This window comes from Callospermophilus lateralis, chromosome 4 (assembly GCF_048772815.1).
Source record: "Callospermophilus lateralis isolate mCalLat2 chromosome 4, mCalLat2.hap1, whole genome shotgun sequence".
Classification (NCBI taxonomy): Eukaryota; Metazoa; Chordata; class Mammalia; order Rodentia; family Sciuridae; genus Callospermophilus; species Callospermophilus lateralis.
In genome coordinates, this window is record NC_135308.1 from 148,768,819 (window position 1) to 148,788,768 (window position 19,950).

Sequence of the window (19,950 nt, forward strand, 5' to 3'; positions counted from 1 at the left end):
CCATTTTTTATTCATTAGATTGACAATAATTAAAAAGGCGAGTGTATACAAAATTGCTCTTCAGTTCTGCTGTCGGGCGTATAAACTGTTACTGTCTTAGAGCAATCTGGAAGTGCTTCTGAGCATTTTAATTGTTTTTTTTTTTCTTGACCCAGTAATAACTACTTCTAAGAACTGGCCTTTCAGAAATACCTGATAGAGTGCCCAAAGATGTTTATTGAACACTGTTTATAACTGAAAAAACACAGAAGCAATGTAGAAATCCATTTGTAAAAGAATAATGAAATAAATATGGTATCTCATAAATGACCCTTCATAAATGACGAGGTAGATTTGTTTGTACTGACTTGGAAAAATCTCCAAGGTACATTGTTAAGTGAGAAGAGCAAGACAGAATAATACATATACTACAATGGCTTTTATGTGAAAAAATCACAACCACAATGGGGTGTGTATGTTTCTGTCTATTTATTCCATCACACTGGGGAGAAACTAAAATGGGGTGCGGGAAGGGACAGGGATGGGCAAATAGGGAGGCATTGCAATCAGGACTTATTTTGAGGTGGGTACTGGGGATTGAACTGAGGGTCTCATGCATGCTAGGCAAGTACTCTAGTGCTTACCTACAGTTATAGCCGTAATCAGGACATTTTAACAAATGGTTAAAAACTGCTTCTAAGTTTTTCATTCCAAAAAAAAAAAAAAAAATCAAATCATGAAAATTTCATCAAAGTGCCTTTCTTTTTCAGGTGCAGCTACGATGTACACGAGATATAAAATAGTAGAGAAGCAAAATCAAACCAGCTATTTCGGCACTCCTGTTTTTAACTTGGTGTCCTTAGTTCTTGGATTGGTGGGATGTATCGGAATGGGCATTGTAGCAAATTTTCAGGTATGGTCTGTGGCTTTCTCGGTACTGGGGACAATGTGTGAGGAACGAAGCAGGAACCCAAGCAGCACGCTTGTGCCAGGAGAGCTGTGAAATGGTTGATGAGTTTCCAAAAATTGGATGATATTAATTTTTAGGAATAAATCTTTGACATTGGGACATTGGTCTTATCTGATCCTTGGGAGAGAAGGGGTGCATGTTTGTACAATTATGAGTATGCGCTTCCAACAAATGCTATGGCCTCTGCATTGGTCCATTTCATATTGATGTGGTTTGATACAGGGAGAGCTACTTAGTCATCATATTAATTTTACTGAGTATGAAGATATTTATGTGTGCTTACCAATTCTACCATTCGGTAGACTCCATCTGGCATTCAAAGAGCAGCATCTGATCTCTTCCTTTTGCAGTCAAGGTTTGGTTAGTGGAGGTGAAGTCATTTTCTGGGGGTTATTTAGCTAATGAGTCTCAAAATCAAAATATGGCCTCTGGAGAAAATTAACTTCTATGCAGAGTCTACTCGATATATTCTCAATGTGTGAGGTATATGGAAAAAAACATCATTATTGTACTCTATGGATTTCTGCTCATATTATTTGTCTATGGAGACAATATTTAATATTTTAAAAATACTGGTCAAATTTCAAGTTACTACTACTACTACTACTAATGCCCACCTCTAGGGATTGTTGCAAGGATTCTGTCAGATAATCTACCATAGCCAGCAGTCTGTACCTGGTGGCTATTGTGGTCACTGTTGGTTCATCATCACAGGTTACCATTAAGATGGTCCTGTGCTCTCCTTCACCTGTTGTCTCTGTGTGAGAACAGAATGGCATTACTCCAGGAGGACCTTGGCTTCTGCTTGGGGTACTTCTGTAACTGTCTTCCCATCAGGGGTGACCTTGTACAATGTTATTTTCACAAATAAAGATGGCAGCCTTCACTTCCAGCAGACTGCTAGAGCATGTGTCTGTACACTAAATAACCACAGTCCTCCACCTGTATGATCCGCTGTCCATTCATTCTCTAGTGTCCTCTCCTGCATGAAGTCGGATCATCAAAAACAGAGTCCTCAGTGTAAAAGGCCCCTGGTGGGCCTCATAAAATCCTTTTCTCTCCACTTCTCATGGTGGGGGATGTTTTCTATTGTGGGGGGGCATTATAATACTGTGCCCCAGGAAATTCACTCCTGTACTCACCAAAGGTAAGGCCCCCTTCCCTTATATCTTCAATATGACACAGGCCATGGATCATCTCTCAGGTCTCAACTCATTTTAGTTTTTGGATGTTATAAATCCTGTGATTATTAGTGTCTCCATGTTAATAGAAAAGAGAGAGCCAAATCTTTAGTCCCCCTGAAGCAAGTGTATTAGGTTTCACAGGGGGGCATATTGTGCACTTAAATTTGCTTCTCAGAGCAGCACAGAGAGCTGCAGTGGTGGTGTGGATCATTTGTCATGTGACTTGGGCTTTTATGGCATTTTCTTATGTTTTATATGATAGAGCATGTATTCTGTTTTTCACAACAACAAACATTTATTGGGATTCTTCTGCATGACAGACATATGTGTGAAAATATCCCACACTGTAAATCATGCAATTCCAATAAAAGCCTTATAAGTGGGCAATCTTCCTTTCCCTATTTACATATGGTGAAATAGAGGCCCAGACAGGCTAATACTTGCCCAATATCCTATGAGCAATGTGTGGCAGAGGTGACCTTCGAATTGAAGCAATCTGTCCAGAACTGTGAAAAAGAGTTATTCTCAATGAAGAGTTATTTCAAATGAAGAGATTATCTGTGAGGAAAAACTAAGTATAGTCAGCTCTCCATCCCTGAATCTAACCAAGCTCAGCTTGAAAATAATCAGAAAAAAAATATCGAATTTGTTCTGAACTTAAACTTTTTTCTCATTATTACTTCCTAAAAAACACAGTATAACAACTATTTACACAGCATTTACATTGTATTAGGTATTATGGGCAATCTAAAGGATGACCAAATCAAGTATATAGGAGGATTACAGAGGCTATATGCAAATACTATGCAAATTTACATGAGACTTGAGCATCTGTGGATTATGGTGTTTGATAGGGTTCCTGGAACCAATCTCCTGTGGATCCTGAGGGGTGACTGTTTACAGCACATATCTCTACCATCAGAAAACATGATTAAAAAAAGAAAAAGACAAAAAGGGGTGGCTTGGAATGATATAAACTGTGGAATCCAGTGTGGGTCTGAATTATTTGGGAGGGGTTCCATGTACTTACATTATTTTATCTTTTGAAAAACTCAGTACCACATAAGGCATACAGATGTCATTTTTTAAACCATAAAGGGCAGGCTTTAGAAAGAAAACTTAGATGGTTAGATAATCGAATTTTTGATTCTTTTTAAGGCTTCCATGAAGTTATCAAATCTTTATATATAGAGACCGAAAATAGAATTTTTTTTAACAGTCCCTGGGAACAAAGTATTTGCCTTGGCAGTGTTCCCATAAGTGCATCTTTACGACTTCCTTGTTTGATATCCTGTAATTCATTTCTAGCATGCCATCAGCAGGCCAACTTGAGCTGCTACCTCGAGAAGAATTTGAATTGAGAGGCCAAGAGAGAGCGTGACTGGCTCTCGTGGTTTTTCTTGAGTCGTAATAATCCCATTTATGAGAAGCTTACAGATAACTCTTTCTGTGAGTGGGTGGGTAGAATGCTTGCTTTTGGGGTTGTCCTCACTAATTTCTGTCAATACTTTATTCTCCCTTCAGAAGTTTCCTTTTGAAATTCTATCATTTGAAACAGCATGGGGCATTGTGTTAAATATGAAATAAGCAAGACACATAAAAAACAGATAACACAAGATCTCACTTATAGGTGGAATCTAACAATCCAAGCAGAGAGTAGAACAGTACCAGGGGCTGGGAACAGTGAGGTTAAATGGCACAAAGTTTCAGACAGGATGAATGAGATTTATTGTCTATAGCATGATGGCTATCATTAATAATTATGTATATTTCAAAATTGTTAAAGCACCAGATTTTATAAGTTCTGACTATAAAAATAACTGTGAAGTTATAAATATGTTAATCTGCTTGATTAAATCATTCCACATTGTAAATATGTAAAAATATACAAAATCCTATAAATATATATATATATATATATATATATATATATATATATATATAATTATTATAATTATGTATATTTCAAAATTGTTAAAGCACCAGATTTTATAAGTTCTGACTATAAAAATAACTGTGAAGTTATAAATATGTTAATCTGCTTGATTAAATCATTCCACATTATAAATATGTAAAAAATACAAAATCCTATAAATATATATATATATAATTATTACTTGTAGATTAAAAATAAAATTAAAAAAGAATTGTTCTTTTTAGAAAAGAACATTTTCAAGGTATAGCCCTGTTGGTTCTAGTATTCTCTATGTGTTACTATCTTTTCTTTTTTCTTTTTTTTTTTTTCTCCCCCTCCAGGAATTGGGAATTGAATCCATGGGCACTTCACCACAGAGCTACTTCCCCAAACTCCTTTAAATTTTTTTTTTTTTTAGCTGTAGATGGATACATTTGTTTATTTGTTTATTTATTTATATGTGGTGCTGAGGATTGAACCCAGTTCCTCAAACTTGCTAGGCAAGTGCTCTACCACTGAACTGCAACCACAGCACCTCCCCAACCCTTTTTAATTTTTATTTTGAGACAGGGTCTTGCTAAATTGCTAAATTTTTAATTTTCACTTTGAGACAAGGGGTCACTAAGTTGCCCAGGCTAGCCTCAAATTTGAGACCTTCCTGCTTCAACTGAGATTACAGAAGTGCACCATGGTACCTGGCTCTATGTTTTGCTATCTTTTAAATTTGCAAGAGTTTCTAAAAAGTTGTCTAAAAAAGATGCTACGTTTTTATCTCATCCTTTACCCAAAATTCATGTATGACCTAAGAATCCTTTCCCTTCTAAAAGACATCACTATAGAGACAGTTCCTGCTGAGTCTAGGGCCTTTGGGTCTGATAACATCAGTGTTAATATAGGGTTATGCAATTTGTGGATTAAGATTGTAATGGACATGTTGAATTGGCTGGGGCTAAGGAAGGAAATTCCCTGACAGTATTTATGAAAGGAAATAAAGGATGCCAACTCAAGATGTTGATTTACTTCGCATGAAAAGGAGAGTAAGAATGGAAAGTACCAGAATTCTCAGATTATTCCTGAAACTGACTCATTAGCTGCAGATGCTTTGCCTTTTATTTCTTGTCAACCAAATGTGCCTAACATTCAGGGGAAGAAAGTAATTTATTTATATTGATTCCTTTTTTTAAAATTATTTTTAATTGTATTTAAAATATACACAAAATTTACCATCTTAACCTTTTTTTTAGCATATTTTTTGGTATTTCCCTGAATTCTTTATATACTTAAAAGTTTATACTCATTTTAAAAGGCATAAAATGTATTTTATTTTTTGTGTATAACATTCCTGAATCTGTATTCTCATGCTAAGTGTTCTAGGTACACAAAATCCATATTTAGTAAATGAATAATATATGACAGAGTATTAATGCAGTCTGGTTTTGTTGTTATTGTTGTTGTTATTGTTGTTTTGTTTTGGTACCAGGGATTGAACTCAGGGGCACTCGACCACTGAGTCACATCCCCGGCCCCATTTTATATTTTATTTAGAGACAGGATCCCACTGAATTGCTTGCCTCCCGGTTGCTGAGGCTGGCTTTGAACTTGAGATCCTCCTGTCTCAGCCTCCTACACCACTGGGATTACAGGCATGTGCCACCACGCCCAGCTTGCAGTCTGTTTTTAAATGCTGGGGATCAAATCCTAGGGCCTTGCACATGCTAGGCAAGTGCTCTTCCACTGAGTTACATCTCCTACTCTAAATGATATTTTTGTATGAGATGTGTCATATAGTCTTCACCACAAACCTGTGAGGCAGGAATGATTATGCCCATTTTATAGATACAGAGATTGAGGTTGTAAGGTCAAAGTCCATTACCTCCAAGGTAAACATCGTTCCTTCCTTGTTCCACATGCCCAGGTTTGCTAGGGAACAACCCAGTTGCTGGCGTTTATTTTGCAATTGGTACTCTTCTTTTGGAAACAGCCACATTTTCCAAGGACGAGTGCATCTGTGACAAACAGTGGCTTGGAGCATCCGGAGTGACTGAGAATTCAAAGCTTAACGCTGGTAGTCTCATGCAAGTCTTTACACATCTGTGATTTTTCTCTCCAGGAGTTAGCTGTGCCCGTGGTCCACGACGGGGGCGCCCTTCTGGCTTTTGTCTGTGGTGTGGTGTACACGCTCCTGCAATCCGTCATCTCTTACAAATCGTGTCCGCAGTGGAACAGCCTCTTGACGTGCCACATACGCATGGCCATCTCTGCTGTTTCCTGTGCAGCTGTTGTCCCCAGTATCCTTTTCACATTTGTCAGTTGCTAAAGCAAATAACAATAATAATAATGATAATAATAATAGCATTTATTAAAGTATGGTAAGGAGGACTTCTTTTTAGGCCATAATGATAGGTGTAGAGACCACTGTATGTCTTGCAGGGGAGAGAGATTGGGCTGAACTCCCAATACAGCATGGGCAAGTGGGTATTTTTAGCCAAAGATGCAGGGCAGGGTCAGAGTAGCGGTGGGGGATGCTGGCTTAACTAATTCTTCTCTTTTTAAAAAATTTATTTTCAGTACTGGGGATTGATCTCAAGGGTGCTGTACCACTGAGCTATATCCCCAGCCCTTTTTATTTTATTTTGAGACAGGGTCTCACTACGTTGCCCAGGCTGGACTTGAACTTGTGATGCTCCTGCCTCAGCCTTTCGAGTCATTGGAATTACAGGCGTGTGTCATTGTGCTGGGCTAAAACTGGATTTTAGAATGAAGTGTCCAGATGGACTTGGGAGAAGTTTCAGGAGTTCAAAGTTTGGCCAAGCAAAGAATCTTTGTTACACTGTCCTAGCAAGTTTGACACCCTCTCCAAAGGCATGAAAAAAAAAAAAAAATCAAAGGATAAAACCAAGTTTCTACATTCTTCAGAACAACAAACGGGAGAAAACTGTAAATCATTAAGAAAACATCTCAACTTGGTCTGGTTAGATCAAACGAATCTTTGGGGGGGAAATGGTGTGAAAGGGGAATGGAACAATGTAGGAACACTTCAGTCTCTATTTACTTTCCTTTCCACGGTCTAGTTTCATGAGCCATTTGAAAATATTTAGTTTTCTTTGTAGTGCTTGGCTGAAGATACCAAATATTGATATTGAACTTAAAGCAATAGTCCTGTGAAGTCCCAAGTGTTCACACTGAGATGTTGAAAAAACCATCACTTACTAAGTCAATTAAAAGGTAGTTAGTCTTTTTGTAGTTCAAAATAAAGTTCATTTTCTAATTCAACAATGTGAAAAAAATTATATGAATTTGTCATGATTGTATATTCTGATTTAGAGGAAATGAAACTTTGTCCTTTTTTTCTTTTTCTATCTTCTTTAATGAAGTTTTTAACCAAGAAAATTAAAAAACTGTGGTCTTTAAGGTGTGAAGCATCTTTAAAAATACCAACTGTGGTCATATTAAAGAATGCTACAGTGTTCTTAAAAGTGATGACTAATGTCAAATTGTAGAAAAATTGAAACTATTTAATAAGTGGCAATTTCATTAGTTTGGTTTGGGTTATGGTATAAAGTAGGTAAGCTTGAGAACGCATTTTGAATACATCATGTGTTTCTACACATTGAGATTTGTATTTTTCTTTTAAAATAGAAGTTATACAAAATAAGAAGTCTATTTTTTTTAATCTTAAGGAAATCTCTATTTTTTTTTCAAATCTTAAGGAAAAAATTTCTTTCTTTTTTTTTTTTTTTTTTTGGTACTGGGGATTGAATCCAGAGGGATTACACCTCTGAGGCACATTCCCAGCCCTTTTTTTATTTTTATTTTGAGATACGTATCACTAAGTTGCTGAGGCTGGCTTTGAACTTACAGTCCTCCTGCCTCAGCTTCCCATGTCACCCAGATTACAGCTATGTGCCATCACACCCAGCTATGGAAGGAAATTTTTAATTACAAAATTTCCAAGCACAGGACCTACTCTCTAATCCTGAGAAATTTATCAGTTATTTTATTCCTAAGATAATGCCTTCTCAATTTCCTAGTCTTTTTATGGGTCAATGATGCTCATGCTTTCTCATTAAATATATCTCCTTAAAACTGGCAGCTTGTGTTGTAAAATATATAGTGTTTATAGTGTGTGCACTATAAGGGTGTACATAATGCTAAAAGCAGGTTCTTGGTATAAAATCTTTCCTTGCTTCCTACTTTTAGAGACAGATTTCCCAGATATTAAAATCATAGAATTTTTAGCAAAATAAACATTTCAGACCTCAAGAGTTTTCTAAAGTAATAGATTTCATTTTAGAAGGCTCTTGCCAGCCCCAAACAGAAGTGGTTATGTCCCTGGGGCAAATTAACTAAAATGAATTTTTATCTACATGCAAAAGGCTATGTCTTCAACTTCAGCATGGTAATAATATTTCCTTACAAAGGATTCAAAGCATCTTTAAAATGCCCCGCTTTCTTCTTCCTGGGTCATTCTTGTGAAATGAAACTGAGGCTCTGAATGAGAACAGTCATTTAGAGTCACACTCTGGACTTTTCCTGCTGAATTGTTCATCTTGCACTGACCTCTAAAGCTTTCGAAAGCCTTCACGATCACTAGCAGAATAAAGTCCAGATTCCTTTGCAGGAAGCACATGATCTGATCATGAGCTACTATTTCTCCAACTTCATGTTACACTTTGTCCTCTAAGCCTGGCTATTTCTTGTTCTCTTTTTGCCCACGCTCTTCTCCTGGTCTGGATTATCCTTTTTCACCTTTTCTGTTTTGCTGGGGTTTCTTTCCCCTCGCTCCCAAGCCAGTGCAGTACCTGGTGTACTGAAGATGAAACTAAAGAACAAATAAACGAAAGAATTAGTAGCTGTTAAACAATTGCATACAGGGTTATGGTAATGAAATGATAAATCTTTGATGCTCTCAATTTTTTTATTTTGAGAAACTGGGAAGTGTTAAGTATTGCAAAATATGAAGACAAGACATAGAGAGGATGTGCTGACTCTGAATTCAGAGAAGGCCCTAAATTTGCATTGACTCAGTGCTTTGAAGTCCTAATTTTTGATAGATTCCATAGAGCTTTCTGTTCCTTTAGCTTTTTTTTTTTTTGCCTTTATTTTTGGCACTGGAGATTGAACCTAGGGGTGTTCTACCATTGAACCACATCCCCAGCCTCCTTTTTTTTATATTTATTTTTTGAGACAGGGCCTCACTAAATCGCTGAGGCTGACTTTGAACTTGCAATCCTCCTGCCTCCACCTCCTGAGTAGCTGGGATCACAGGTGTGCCACCACCATGCCCAGCTCTATTTTACCCTCTAAATTTGATCACCACCTTTTGTACAGATAGTAGTGTGGAGGGAGGGCAGGAGCCTGGGCCCCTGGCCTTATAAGGCTTGGCCTGAAAGTCTGAAGTAGGCTGAATGTCTTTGATTTGGAAACTGTGTCAGGAGAAAGGGCTGCACTTATACCCAGTTATGCAACAGACGTCTGTTTTTAACAAGTAGCAGTTTGAATTTTTGTAGCTTATTTTTGCATATAAAATGTTAAATTTTCCTTACAGCTGTTACCTTGAGAATAATATTTTTAGGGAAGATGTATTTTTATTTAGTTAGTAAGTACTCAAAAAGGACCCATCTTGGACTGTCCTGTCAACCATTTTGACCAGCTTTCAACAGCCAATTTAAGTGGGAACATCGACAAACATTTGGGATCAAGCTGCAAATTAAAATTTTGCTACATGTAACTGAAAAAGTGTCACTAAGGTGTGACTGCATTTCTGTTGTAATTTAGCTGCTATCATATTTGAAGTTCTGAGATTACCAGAAGCCAATAGAACTGGTTTGATTGTAGCAATATTGTTATTGATATCTTAACACTATGTAATGATTCTACTAGAATTGTCTTAGTATTATTGAACCATTTTTTTTTCTTCTGTGGTTTCCTTAACAATGTTCTCTTTTTAAAAAGTGATTGCCTGTGCTTCACTAATTTCTATAACCAAACTGGAGTGGAATCCAAAAGAAAAGGTAACATTTAAGTTGTTCTCAAGATGATGTTGATCCTGTTTATGAGAGATTGTGGCTGGCCGAATCCTAGGAAGGATCACTGTCATTTCTTAGAACAGGTTGCAAAATGTGGGGTAAATGTGTCATGTAATCAACTTACTGCTCAATTACTTGACAATGCGTGTGTTGTAAATAGCTTCAAAAGACAAAACTACAACAAATTTAGTTATACATCTAATTGGCTTTTATTTGAAATTCCTGAATCTGGGGCAGTGTCCATTCTACAAAATAGAATGAAAGCTCCATGAAGCAGTGGCACAGTAGGGGGTTTTGTAAAGTGGGAACAAGGAAACAGAACAATGGGGAAAGTTTGATTGGCTCTCATGGGGCTACTTCACATTATCTTTATTTTGTAAGCAGAAGAGACTTCTTTATCACACAGGCTCAGGTAAACGGAAATCTCCTGTCTTCAGGAAAAAAAAATTCTCAGTTTGGTGCTCTATCTGCTCTCTTGAAGTTTCAGGTGGATTATGTGGCTCTTAGCATAAGTGACTCCATTTTGGTTTGATTTGATCTGTTGGGGGCCTAGTGTAAGAGCTTAGGCCTCCCATAACTTTTGCTTAACATTAGTTATTGGGATAATCCCAAATGGTTCCTGAAATTATTTTCAAAATTTAGAATTCCTTATTTCTTTCTTACACACTTCAACTTTTAGGGCTTAGTAAGAGATTGGACCTTAAAGGGTAGGTAGGGGACAATGTGAGTGAAGGTTTATGGAGGTCGGATAAAGTGCAAAATGTTAATCAGAGAGGACAAGACAAGATTCAGTGTAGTGGACAGTTCACTTTAGGACACAGTGACAATTAATATAATCAGGGGTAACTTTGCAAGGAAGCAGTGGCTTTTGGAGGCTGACAGAGAGGTTCAAGTTGGCCAGACTAAGCTTTTTGAAGACCTTCTGATCAGGAAAGGAAATTGAGTATTATTGGACAGATATTAGGTAGAAGCAACAGCTGGGACGGATTTAAGAGAGAGTTTGGCATTAGCAGGACCAGAAGCAGACAGTTCTACTAGTTGAGATTCAAATCAAGATGAACCTCAGTTGGAAATGATAGGATAAAAATACTGGATGAGCACTTGCACATGGCTGACTTGAGAATGAGGAGACATGATGAATCAAAAATGATTTCCAAGACTTTATTTTGGATGAACCAAATAATTTATTTCCATGACCAGAGATAGTCTTTATCAGGGATAAATGATTTCACAGGCATAAGTGGATGTGTTTGGTTTTGCAGCCACTGGCATCTGAGGCTACAGGGAAAAATCAAGGCTGAATGTCCAGTTAAAAAATGTGAAGCTAGATCTCTGGTAGGGTCAAGAGCCCTCATGGCATAGAACAGAATGACCAATAATTTCCAAACCAAATATCAGAACACCTGAACCCAAGTATGTGAAACTGAGATCACCCCATGCCATGAAACTCTTATGATAGTGCTTCATCCAGATGTGGTACAGGAGATTGAATGAATGATGCCCCAGGAGAGAAGGGATTTAGTGAGAGAACAGCAGTAGATTGTTTTCCAAAGGGCAGGTGAAGGACTGTACCCAGAAAAAAAGAAGTAAAAAGAAGAGTCGTGAATCAAGAAGAACCAGAACTGGGCAGTATGGCTGACTTCACTGACCAAGTCCCTATTGCAAGCAAGATTGTGCTGAGGGATGCTGGGGGGATGGTCAGCTATAGGGTGGCAGGTCCCCAAGGAAGCCTATAGTTTAGTGGGGGCAAACAACCAGTTGTCCACTGCCAAATGTGGTTCTTTGAAACATGAATTCTCACTCTGAAATGAGAAGAAGATATATTACCCCAGAGAGCAAGAGGAGGGCATTTTTCAAGAGAAAGGGAAATGATTAATCATGGTAGATGGAGCTGAACGAGGTCCCTGAATTTGGGCAACGAAGGGCGGTTCACTCATTCAGCTATCAGCATATGTTTGCTGGGGAAAAATGCGGTGGTTGGCTAGAAGGGATAGCAGGGTCAGAGGAAGGGTTCCCCAAGACAGAAGATACTAGCTCTCCATCAAGGTTGCTGATGGGACTGAAGATGGTGGTAAGGAAGAGAATAATCCAGAAAAGAATTCAAAAAACACTTCCTTTGAATATGACGGGACGATATCCAGATTATCCAAGAGGTTAGACCTAGAAAAAGGCAACTTTTTTTTCTGAATGGGGGAAATAAGTTCCTATCCAAAGGGGCTTAGGCTCCTCTTTCCACTGGGGGAACCTCCTCCTGACAAGACACCAAACAGCAGAGCAGGCCCAGGTGTACTTTACTATTAGACCACCGGGGGGCGACCTTCCATCACAAGTCAAGGGCTCCACAAAGCATATCCCCAGGTCTCTGAAAATCTGTCACCTTCCATTTTCTATCTAAAAGTGTGAAAAGTACCCGATTTTCTATTCAGTCTATAAATTCCTGTGCCACTTTGGTATTTCCTTCTGTTTCCAGTACCAATGGCTGCAAAATCAGAAAACAAACAACAACATAAACCTCTTTACATTAATTACCTGAAAAGAATAATCATTTTAGGCACTGCCCCAGATTTCTGTATAGTATTTTAGAGCTTTCACTGCATACCTATGTGCATGGGCTTACTCGGTAGGGAGGGTGAGAAATATGTCCTTGTTTCATCCCACCGAGCGAGGAGTTCAGAGCTTGGCCTGTGTTCACACATGGAGTGAAGCCACTCCTCGGAACTTGTATTAATATGATGCTGAAGACATCCCCCATACCCTCTGCCATTGTGACTCTGTTTGTTTTTTCTTTTCAAAGTCAAGATTTTAATATGTTTTCCTTCACGTCAATGTCCTCTCCCACGCCTTTTTATGCCTCCTTTTAATAAGCCGTCTTCATTGTCCAGGGTTGATATGGGATGGGACATGTCCCCTGTTGCTGGCACCAAAAAGAGGAAGCCTCTGTTCTCCACTCCTAATGCAGTCTGGCCAGGTTCTCCCCAGTGTGCCCTGGAATGAGAACAATGGATGGATGTGTCCCTGGAGACTGCCAAAAGTGATGTCTGCGCGAGTTTGATAAATCTGTTAAATCTTTATGGGATGAAAACAGGGTCAAGGAAAAGAGCTGTCGCCATGGAACTGACTAGCAACCCAGCACACCTTTTTACTCACACATGTAACCTATAGCAGAGCAGAAAGCGAAGTAGGAAAAACAATTAACCTTATTTGAAATTAGAGGGGGTAAACTAAGAGCCTGCAGGCCTAGTTTGGCATGTGAGCTAAAGTTAAAATGCAGACATGCATTTTTTCCTTACTTAGATGGAATTTTAAAATGCTTTGAAATGAGTTTCCAGCATAAGAAAAAAAAAAAAAAAAACAGGAGATCACATACACATGTGCACATACACATGCATGCACACAAATAGACTTTTTTTAAAAAAAACTTCTTTCAAAGAAGCACTGGGGTATTATTTTCCCATTTTGTGAATGTGGAATTGAGTTGATGAGGCATGGGCTCCTTTTTCTCTCTTAAGCCTAACAACCATCAGTTTCATTTATTTTTATTAATTTCCCGGCCTGCATAAGCAACTGAGCTTGGAAACCCCGATGAAAGCCACTTTGATTCTTGGCTCCCATTCTTCTCCTTGTCTTGGAGAAGATATGCAGGTGTCCTGTGGAAGTCTCATCACTAGCATTTGCTTTGCAGCTTTATTTACCTTTTGACAAAAGCAGAACTGACTGCTGAATGAGCGATTTCTCCAGTTACAGGGAAACTTAAAACCCAGTGGGGGCTTTATGTTTTGTCTTGTCTAGATGCACACAGTCATTCTTTGGAATAACCGCAGGAGCGCAGACTAGATGCTTGTTAAACGTGCCCTTCAGCTACGGGATTCCCAACTGCGGGAGACCAAGGCATGCCTTAAATGGAAAGTTCTTTCTTCTGTTGAGTCTAAATTTCCTTCCCAGTCTTAACTGTTTTGTGGTCCATATTTTGCCTTTTGAAGTTATGCAGACTATCTTAAAACCGGAGTGTGTGAGAGCCAGAGAGAATATTCAGGATCATTCCATTCCTGTTCTTATTGGGCCAGTCCCTAAAGTTTATCTATGTGGTCTTGCTTATATTGTTTCCTCAAGGTTCTGGTTTAGGCTTTCTGGACAGCTTCTCGCAACTCTGGTCTGTCTCATTACTATTTCAGGTTGTATGCTAAGTGGGTATTTTTTAGGCTAAATTCTCTTTCTTTATTATTGCTATTAGGATTATGTGTACCATGTAGTGAGCGCAATCTGTGAATGGACCGTGGCCTTTGGTTTTATTTTCTACTTCCTAACATTCATCCAAGATTTTCAGGTAGGTATTTATCAGTTCAGATGTCACAAGTTGCTGACAACTGGGGATTATTAAAAAAATTTAGAAAAAAATTATTGAATTTAAAATGAACAGTTTCTTTTTATTCTTGATGTGTTTGAAAAATACATATTGTGCAACATAGTTTACTAACTTATTCCCAAAGGGGAAGCATCTTTTTTTCAATATTTAATATGTATAATAATTATGCATAATTAATAAATATAATAATTAAGACACATATTTTACTATTATACATAATGGTGAGATTTGCTGTTACATGTTTGTACATGTACATAATATAACAATGTAAGTGGGTCAATATTGTTCCCCAGTATTTTCCCTTTCCCTTCCCTCCTCCTTCCCTGATCCCTTTCTTCTACTTTACTGGTCTCCTTTCAATTTTCTCAAGATTCCCCCTAGTACCTTTCTTTTCCTTCTTTCTCTCTCTAGCTTCCACATAATAGAAAACACATATGATCCTTGACTTGAGTTTGACTTAGTTTACTTAACAGAATATTCTCAAGTTCATCCATTTTCCTGCAATTATGTACTTTCATTCTTCTTTATGGCTAAATAAAACTCCATTGTGTATATATACAACCTTTTCATTCATCCATTGATGGACACCTAGGCTGATTCTATAGTTTGGTTATTGTGAATTGTGCTGCTAATAAACATAGGTATACATGAATCCCTATAGCATGCTGACTTTTAATTCTTGAAGATAAATACCAAGGAATGGTATATTTGGGTCGTATGGTGGTTCTCTGCTTAGTCTTTTGTGGCACCTCCATACTGATTTCCATAGTAGTTGTACTAATTTATAATCCCACCAACAGTGTGAAAGGGTTCCTTTTACTCCATATCCTCTCCAGCAATTATTATTGTTTGATGGCTGCCATTTGGACTAGTGTGAGGAAAAATCTCAGTGGAGTTTTGATTTGCATTTCCCTAATTGTTAATGATGTTGAACATTTTTTCATATATTTGTTGGTCATTTGTATTTGTTCTTTTGAGAAGTGTCTGTTTAGCTCATTTGCCTATTTATTTACTAATGGGGGTTTTACTGGAGTTAAGTTTTTTGAGTTATTTATATATTCTGGATATTAGTCATCTGTCAGAAGAGTAGCTAGAATTTTTTTTTCTACCATTCTGTAAGTTCTCTCTCCAAAGAGAAGCATCCCTATAGCTCACTCAATTAATGAAATTTTCCTGTGCCTTCTGCCACTTGAGATGCTACAAGTCATGTACCCTGATTGTTTTAGAGGATTCACTCGTTCCAAAAAAAACAGAAAATATGTCTTTTTAAAAAGGGTAAGTGTGGTGTTCAAAAATGTTCTCAAGGCAGAGAGAAGGTTGGGACCTTAGCAGGCTTGGCTGCAGTGAAAGTCTTACGTTTTGAAACAAGTGAATTATTAGTTAAAAGAATACAGAAAGCCAAGAAAAATTCTATAATACCCAAATCAAACATAGTACAAACCATAGTGAGGTCACCACTCAGGTGGGGCAGTGCTGCTGGAAGTTTCATGGTTAGCCCTGGAATTGTTCAATTTCTTTGAAATCTGTTTCCTTTTATTCTTTTTCTTTTTCTTCTTCTTTGTAATAGAGTGTTACCTTAAGGATATCCACAGAAATCAATGGTGACATTTGAAGAAAAGAGGATTCTGTCTCAGTGAATGTCACAGATGGTTTCTAGAAGTGACACAGAGATGGACAGGTTTTGATGCCGCCCTGATTGGGATGCATTTTCGGTACATCCAGGACTTGAATTTCACCAAGATTCCTATAGTTGTACTATTTACAAAGGTATGTTTTCCTAGAGAATGTAGAGCATTTATAACATTGTAGCAATATTTTTATACTTTTCTAAGTAGACACTTTTTTTATATAAACTCTTATACAGAAAAGATAAGGTGTTACAGAAAATGGAGAGCTCCTATTTTGTACAGATTCTGTTGCTTATTGTCTTTGTGTGCAAATGTTCTATAGAAATACACTAAATGAGGAATTGAAGTTTAGTACATTTATTAAAAAGCAAAATCCATGGATATTCATTTTAAAATTTCATTTTTAGAGAATTAACTATATACATCTGTTATCTCAGGAGCATTTATAAAATTCAACTTAAAATAATGATTTCAAATAAAACATTTCAAATATTCAGTTAATAAATTAACACTAAGATACTCTGGGTTTTAGATGAAATATGAAAAATTCTTCTATGGGGAGGCCTTACTACTATTCACTGTGGCATTAGCGGAATACAGAAGCCCTGGGTTTTGAAATTTTGCCTCTTCAGTTTCTCCCTGTCCACAAGGCTGCAACTGTCCCCTGCTGCTGATTGGCAGTCACTAGTAGTGGGAATTCCCATGGGATGGGTTCAGCGAGGCAGATTAGAAATTGTACAACTCTCTTTTACTATAACGGTGTAACCTGAATAACAGTCTGATTTAGAAGCTGAAACTCACATCTTTCAAATTCATTTATGCCTGTGAACACCAAAGAGAACTCAGGTCCAAGAGAGAGACAGGGAGAAAGGAGAGGGGTTAGTTGAAAGATCTGGGCATTGGAGGTGCTGTTTATTTTCTCCTCCTTTTAATGTATGTGCTCAGATGTTCCACAACACTATAGAAAATGTGAGTCAGGCCCTTTGGGTTAAGCAGGACCTACAGACTCTGCCTTTTTACCCAAATCACCAATGGCAACTGAAAAGCAAGCCCTTCTAGAGAAAGAAGCAGCTCTTGGAATGCTGACAAGAAGGTATTCCCTCTTTCAAAGACCCTCAGACTACAACCTTGGGTATGGCCAAGTGGAAGCAGACCTTGAGGGTACATAACAAGGGCTTAGTAGCCCATCTGGACAGACTTGGAGGGCATCTGGGGAGTGAGGAGCCCATTGTGGCTCCCTATTAACCTGCTAAGCAGTCTGCCACCTCTGCCATGACCAACTACCACTCCCCCAAGTGCTCTGTGATGGGAAGCTGATAACCACTTCTGGGTCCACTTAAGTTGTTGTAATGCTGTGGATCCCGATTGTAACACTGGAACTGAAGAGTGACATTGGTTCTGACGAGGAAAAGGAGCCCGCGTGCTTCTTCCGTGGACCCTATGGTAGAGTGAACCCATGGAGTGTCTCTCTGTGAAGCAGACTCTTGTTATCAGCACTTCTCAAAGATGTACCGTCATTCTTCATCTCCATCTCTTTACACAATTAGATTGAGCGCTCCTTGAGGGCAGAGAATGTGCTTTAATCTTTACCTTTGTAACCCCAGCATTCAACACAGTACCTCCTGGAACACCGTAGGTGCTTCTTAAACAGTTATTACTGAATGTGCATGCATGAACGAATGAATGAGCAAATGAAGGAATGACTCAGGGTATTTGAGGTGCTGCATAATGGGATTTATTGATTCAAGTTTACTAGTTACTTTAATGTAAACCAATTGTGTCACCCCGTTGATGTTGACTGTTTTGCTTTGTGTACTGTCAACATTTCAGTTGTTTGGGCTCCATGATTCTATGACAACTCTCTTCTGGACAGTTACCACAGAAATTGTTACATGGGCTAGACCAAACGCTACACCTGTCTGGGCAAACTGAGAAGGCCCAAAATCACTACAGATAATCACATTCTGCTGATTCTGTGCAACCTCTAAAGCTGGTTTTATTCATATTTTGGTATTATGTTTTAACTTTTGTGAACTCACCTTTCCTTGTCCCTCATGACTTAAAAAGAAAATAAAATGAAATATTTCTTTATTTTAGTAATTTGTGTCCCTGTTTAATTATAAAATGTCACCTGGTACTACTATGATGCATATTTATCTGGGAGATGATTCCACACCCTCTTGGACTTCACAAAGGTATGGCTTAAACCTTGTGTTTTCTTAATTCATGTAGCTTTGCATGTAGTCACTATCGGTTTATCTTTGTAGAGATTCTCAGACAGTCTCAGGAGATCATATCAGTCAAGACTCTTAGAGCTAAAGACATCAGAAATCTAGCCTTGTGAAGGAAAAATGGATATCTACTAACCTGGGAAGCTGGGAAGTTCAAGAGTGCAGCTGGCCGTCAGGGATAGGGGGATCAAGAAGTGTTCCCAGGATTCCATCTCCTCCCTCCTCTCATCAGTGCTTTCCTCTCTATGGACATGGTTTTCAGGTAGCTCTCCCTCTCCCTGGGAGGGAGAAGGCTTCTAGAACCTTGGGGTCTCCAACCTATCCAGTAGAAACCAAGGAATTCCAAGTGGTTCCAACAAAAAACCATTCCTGATTGGCTGATTGTTCCTGATTGGCTGGCTTGAGTCACATGCCCAGGGGGGAGTGGTATTCTGATTGGTCAGAACTAAGTCACATGTCCTCTGAAGAGGGCTGATTGGTCAGTGAAAGTGGTTTCTCAGGTGTGGGAAAAGGACCTTGGAAATACAAAAGGCAGCCTATTTCACTGAGGAATCCAGGTCTCCCTTGACCCCCCACAACCCATCCTAACTTGCTTTAGTAAATCAAAGTATACATGTTAATAACCTTTTCAGAACCAAAAAAAAAAAAAAAAAAAAAGTAAATAAGCGATTGAGGTAATACAGATGCCTTCTGTTAATTTCTAAGTCATGTTTATATTCTTCAAGGCTCCTGTGTTATTACTTAACCTCTGTGAGGTTGAACAGGCAGTTAATTATCACATTTTTCAGATGAGGAAACTATCACAAAGAGAGGTTCAGTGACCTGCAAGTGCTTCTACAGCCAGATGGCAACAGATTCAGTCTGGAAGTCTGTTTTCCTTATTCCTCATCAAGTCCCCCAGTGCCCCCCACCCTACCCCCCTCGCCTTTATTTAACACTAACACAGAGGATTCCACAGAAATTGCAAATTGCATTTCATAAACCAAATTAAGTACATCAACGTTGTGCTGTGTTTGGGTTTCCTAACATCTCTTACATGTGGCATTGTCCCATGTTCCCATTTTTTTACTCAGCTGGAGACATATTGGTCTGGTGTTTGGGCCTGGAATGAGGAAAGGGGAGTGGGAGGAGGAGATAAGTGGTCTCCCATTCTCTCCCACTCCCGGAGTCTGGCAAGCCGGGAAGCCCAGCCGTCTCCCCACACACATACTCTTGGTCTGGCTCTGAATGCCCCGCATTCTCAAGTCCAGAATGTCATGCATCTGTGTCGTGTCTGTTGCACAAGAGAGCAACCACAGCCTCAAATCCTGGAGGAGAGGCTTCTGGCTCTGCTTGGTCACCCCCAGCAGATTCATTTTCTAAAATGAAGAGCCGCCGGATCCCTAACTCACATTGGGGGTGGCAGCGACCTCCAAAGTCGATGCCTGGAAAATGCTGAGGGAGATGGCAACTAATGTGCTGGGTGGTTGAAGCCAGGGTGCCACGAGGTGCCTGGGAAGCCTGTTGGTTGGGCAGCCTGTCACAGAAAGCAGTGCTCTGTGCTGTACCATCCCCAAAGCCAGTTCCACCTCTTATTTTCCCGTTGTGTGAGTAGATAGCCTCTAATTCCAAAAAACCTGAGTTGGATGTCTAAGGATTCTCCCAATATGAA

At 38.7% G+C, this 19,950-nt stretch overlaps 1 protein-coding gene across 2 annotated transcripts in view; it reads left to right on the plus strand.

Moving 5' to 3' along the window:
- Positions 1–18,228, plus strand: part of Dram1 (DNA damage regulated autophagy modulator 1) — a 35,990-nt gene extending 17,762 nt beyond the window's left edge. The window contains exons 3-8 of one of the 2 annotated variants that reach the window (XR_013091138.1): positions 750–892; positions 6,159–6,336; positions 10,004–10,062; positions 14,309–14,401; positions 16,008–16,207; positions 18,166–18,228. Coding sequence is in view for 1 of the 2 variants with exons in the window: in XM_076853236.1 (XP_076709351.1) it covers positions 750–892; positions 6,159–6,336; positions 10,004–10,062; positions 14,309–14,401; positions 16,008–16,052 (518 nt within the window). In the remaining variant the exon portion in view is untranslated. Of the gene's footprint in view, positions 1–749; positions 893–6,158; positions 6,337–10,003; positions 10,063–14,308; positions 14,402–16,007; positions 18,115–18,165 lie in introns of those variants that run through there. The other variant, XM_076853236.1, reaches the window with a different exon arrangement.
- The last annotated feature ends 1,722 nt before the right edge of the window (positions 18,229–19,950 follow it).